General features: G+C 34.6%; 1 protein-coding gene across 1 annotated transcript; it reads left to right on the forward strand.

Moving 5' to 3' along the window:
- On the forward strand, positions 221 to 2,321 carry LOC109327479 (scarecrow-like protein 32). The gene has a single exon (XM_019560640.1). The coding sequence runs from the start codon at positions 743 to 745 to the stop codon at positions 2,147 to 2,149; it is 1,407 nt and encodes a 468-aa protein (XP_019416185.1). The 5' UTR covers positions 221 to 742; the 3' UTR covers positions 2,150 to 2,321.

A 3,820-nucleotide genomic window follows, 5' to 3' on the forward strand; every position in this document is an offset into this window, starting at 1 on the left:
AAATTTTTATTTTAATTAAAAGTGTCACTTTTCAATTGGACCGAGACAAAAAAATAGGAGAATAACCGGGTGATATGTGTCCCCGCACTGCCTACCCATTACATGACAAAATCTCATCTCCCACATACAAACAATTTGCTGGCCGGCTGCTTCACATGCCTCCAAAATCCAATGTACTCCTAAGCCTACAGGTACTACTCTCTCTCTCTCTCTCTCTTTCTCTCTCTCTCTTGCATCTTATATCAAATCTCTCTCACCCTTTCTCTTTCTTCATGAAGCAAAATCAGAAATACTTCAACTGTGGGATTAAACCCTTTTTGAAGCTATGAAATATGGATGTTGTTGTTCACATCACTCATTACTCTTTTTGCTGCTGTCTTTGGCTGTTTTCCTTACATCTGAATAAGCATGAACCCCTTTTCATAAGAATGGTCTCTTTTGCTTAATTTGACTTCAAATATGTTTTTTTGGGATGAGAGTTTAGTCCCCCCTTTCACTGGTATGTCCCTTTAGAAAAGAACTATATATTACCAAAAAGCTGAAATGTCTATTTTCCTTTGATTCATGTGCAGGAACTCTTTCTCTCAAACTCCACTCCTATTTTCACACCACAATTGCCTCTTAAGTCAGGTCACTTTCTCTTTTTCTCAGCTCGTTTTCCTAATTTCTGATCAAACCTTATTAATTACTTATTATGTTATTCTTCCTTCTCTTCTTCTCTATTCCTTTCACATAATTGTCAATGATGCAATTCACACATCCACTACCACCTTTCCACCAAAATATCAGACCCTTATTTTCCAACCCTACCATGAACCAAAACCAAGTACCTAGTTCTAAACCTAGTCCATGCCTTACAGGGTTAATCCCTACACCCAAAGCCCTAAGTAGTAGCTTTAGAGATACAAACTGCATGGAACAATTACTTGTTCATTGCGCAAACGCCATAGAAACAAACGATGTAACATTAGCACAACAAATTCTCTGGGTCCTCAACAACATAGCCCTCCCGGATGGCGACTCGAATCAACGGTTAGCCTCTAGCTTCCTTCGGGCCCTCACGGTTCGCGCTGCGAAGAGCGGGAGTTGCAAGATGCTAGAGGCAATGATGGGAGAAGAATCTCGCAGCCACCTTGCAATTGGCACACACAAATTCAGTGTCATTGAATTAGCCAACTTTGTCGACCTAACACCATGGCATAGATTTGGTTTCACGGCCGCTAACACGGCCATTCTAGAAGCTTGTGAAGGGTTCTCGGTGATTCATATTGTGGACTTAAGCTTGACACATTGCATGCAAATACCTTCACTTATCGATGCTATTGCTAGCCGCCACGAAGTTCCACCTTTGATCAAGTTAACCGTAGCTGGTGATAACTTCAGAGACATTCCACCGGTTCTTGATCTTTCTTTTGATGAATTAGGTGCCAAGTTAGTTAATTTCGCTAGGTCTAGGAACGTGACCATGGAATTCAGAGTTGTTCATTCTAGTTACACAGATGGGTTTGCTTCTTTGATCGAACATTTAAAGGTGCAACACTTAGTTTATGCTTCAGAAGGTGGTGCAAGTGAAGCTTTGGTTATAAATTGTCACATGATGCTTCATTATATCCCTGATGAAACCCTTACTCATGATATGGACACAAACTCTTATGTTTATGACTATGGTTATCATTCTTCTACTTTGTCATTAAGGTCATTGTTCCTTAAAGAATTAAGGAGCTTAAACCCAACTATTGTTGTTTTGGTTGATGAAGATGCTGATTTAACATCTAAGAACTTGGTTTGTAGACTAAGGTCTGCGTTTAATTATCTATGGATACCTTATGACACTATGGACACGTTTCTACCAAGAGGGAGCAAACAAAGGCAGTGGTATGAAGCAGATATTTTCTGGAAGATTGAGAATGTTATAGCACATGAAGGGCTTCAGAGAGTTGAGAGGGTTGAACCAAAAAGCATGTGGGAACAAAGAATGAGGACTGCAAACTTTCATGGTGTTACAATCAGTGAGGATTCGGTTTCGGAGGTGAAGGCAATGCTTGATGAACATGCTGCTGGGTGGGGATTGAAGAAGGAAGATGAACATATTGTTCTCACTTGGAAAGGACACAATGTTGTTTTTGCATCTGCTTGGTTGCCTGCTTGAACATTTTTGCCATTTTGTACTATGAATAATGAACATGTTATGTTTTAATTTCGTACTCTTTAGTATTTGCTCTTTAGTTTTTCTTACATAGTTTACATTGTATTTATAGGAGTAAATAAGTAGATGAGAAGTTCTTTTTGTCATTTTAATTGTTTGCATTTGAATTTATATTAATCAATTGAAAGCCTTGTTTTGGATCAAATTGGAGAGGTCACTGCCAATATGCATGGTGTTTTAAATTTTGGCTGCTATGTGTCATTGCGATTGTATTTTCTATAATTGCAGAAAATTGAGGAAAAATATGATTAAAATTGCAATGACAATATGGAAAATGAGTTTCATCTGAGATAATTAACGTTTATTATTTGATTAGCATACTAACAATGTATTTTTAAATGAATGATACACTTTTATGTGTTTGTCTTTCGCCAATTATTCACAGAATTTCACACAATCAAGTTTTGATAAAATCCATGTCAAAATCATAATTCATTCCATGGTGACTAAAATCATTGATATTGTATGTTAACATTTGGAAAAGGTAGTGTACTGCATGTTAAGAATCCACTTTCACAGTCAATAAATAGGTATAAAATCTCAAAGGTAAGTATTTAACAACTTTTGTTGTGAATAAGACTCGAACTCTCAACCTCCTTTACTTCACCTCTTCTTTCTCAACCTCATTATTGAAGGGTTTTGGGAGGAACACTATGACTTTATTTTTTGTTGCTACTAGTCTTAAGATGTGAAGTTTGATATCAAACTACTTTGTTAGCCATATTAGGAAATAGAGTAAATGTAATATAATCACAATTTAAAACATTAAAACTTTGCTAGTTTTATGGTAATATGTGATTGATTTAGTTTACTTAACTTCATTTTTTATCCTAAAAATGTTACTAAGAGTGTAAGAAAACCTCCGAAATGATATAATTAACATTATTTTACGCAATTCATAAAAAAATAGGGGGGAGCCATGATCTATTAACAAAGTTATGGTTTATCTCTTTATTTCTATTTTACATGGGAGAGTTACATTTTTTTCTATATAATTTGTTGTTATTTGTCTTATTACTAGATGGATGTGTTTATTTGAGACCTTCACAAAATATTGTCTTGTAGGGAGAATTTATGCCTTTGACAGCTATTTCAAATTTAATATTTCTGTCTTTATGAAAAGATCATAGACTGTTCTAAAAAATAACACAAGCCAAAGCAGAAAAAGAAAGAAATGTAAAAAGGGAATTCTTTATTATTAAACTGAATGAATGAAAATAGAAGAAGAAATCTTCTTATACAAAACAAAAAAGGAAAGGGAATAACAAAAACAAACTAACTGAAAAATAGAAAAGGAAACTAACTCTAACAGCAAACTAACCTATAAGCAATTAAACCATAAAATAAAGGAGCCCAAACGAAATAAAAGAAAGAAAAACGGGCCAAGGCAAAAAGAGAAGCCCACAGAAAAATAGAAACCAGAAAAAAGGAGATGAAGGTTGATAAGAAATGAAGTTTTATTATCAACGGTTAGTCAAAAATATTTATATGATGAACATTTTTCAATTAATCCTTGATATTTGATAGTAAAAAAATTTAAAATTGTATAACATAAACAAGATATGATTGGATTCAAAATATTATGTGTTTTTTGATGTTGAGTTGTGTCTATGA

The sequence above is a fragment of the Lupinus angustifolius genome, chromosome LG15, assembly GCF_001865875.1.
Source record: "Lupinus angustifolius cultivar Tanjil chromosome LG15, LupAngTanjil_v1.0, whole genome shotgun sequence".
NCBI lineage: Eukaryota > Viridiplantae > Streptophyta > Magnoliopsida > Fabales > Fabaceae > Lupinus > Lupinus angustifolius.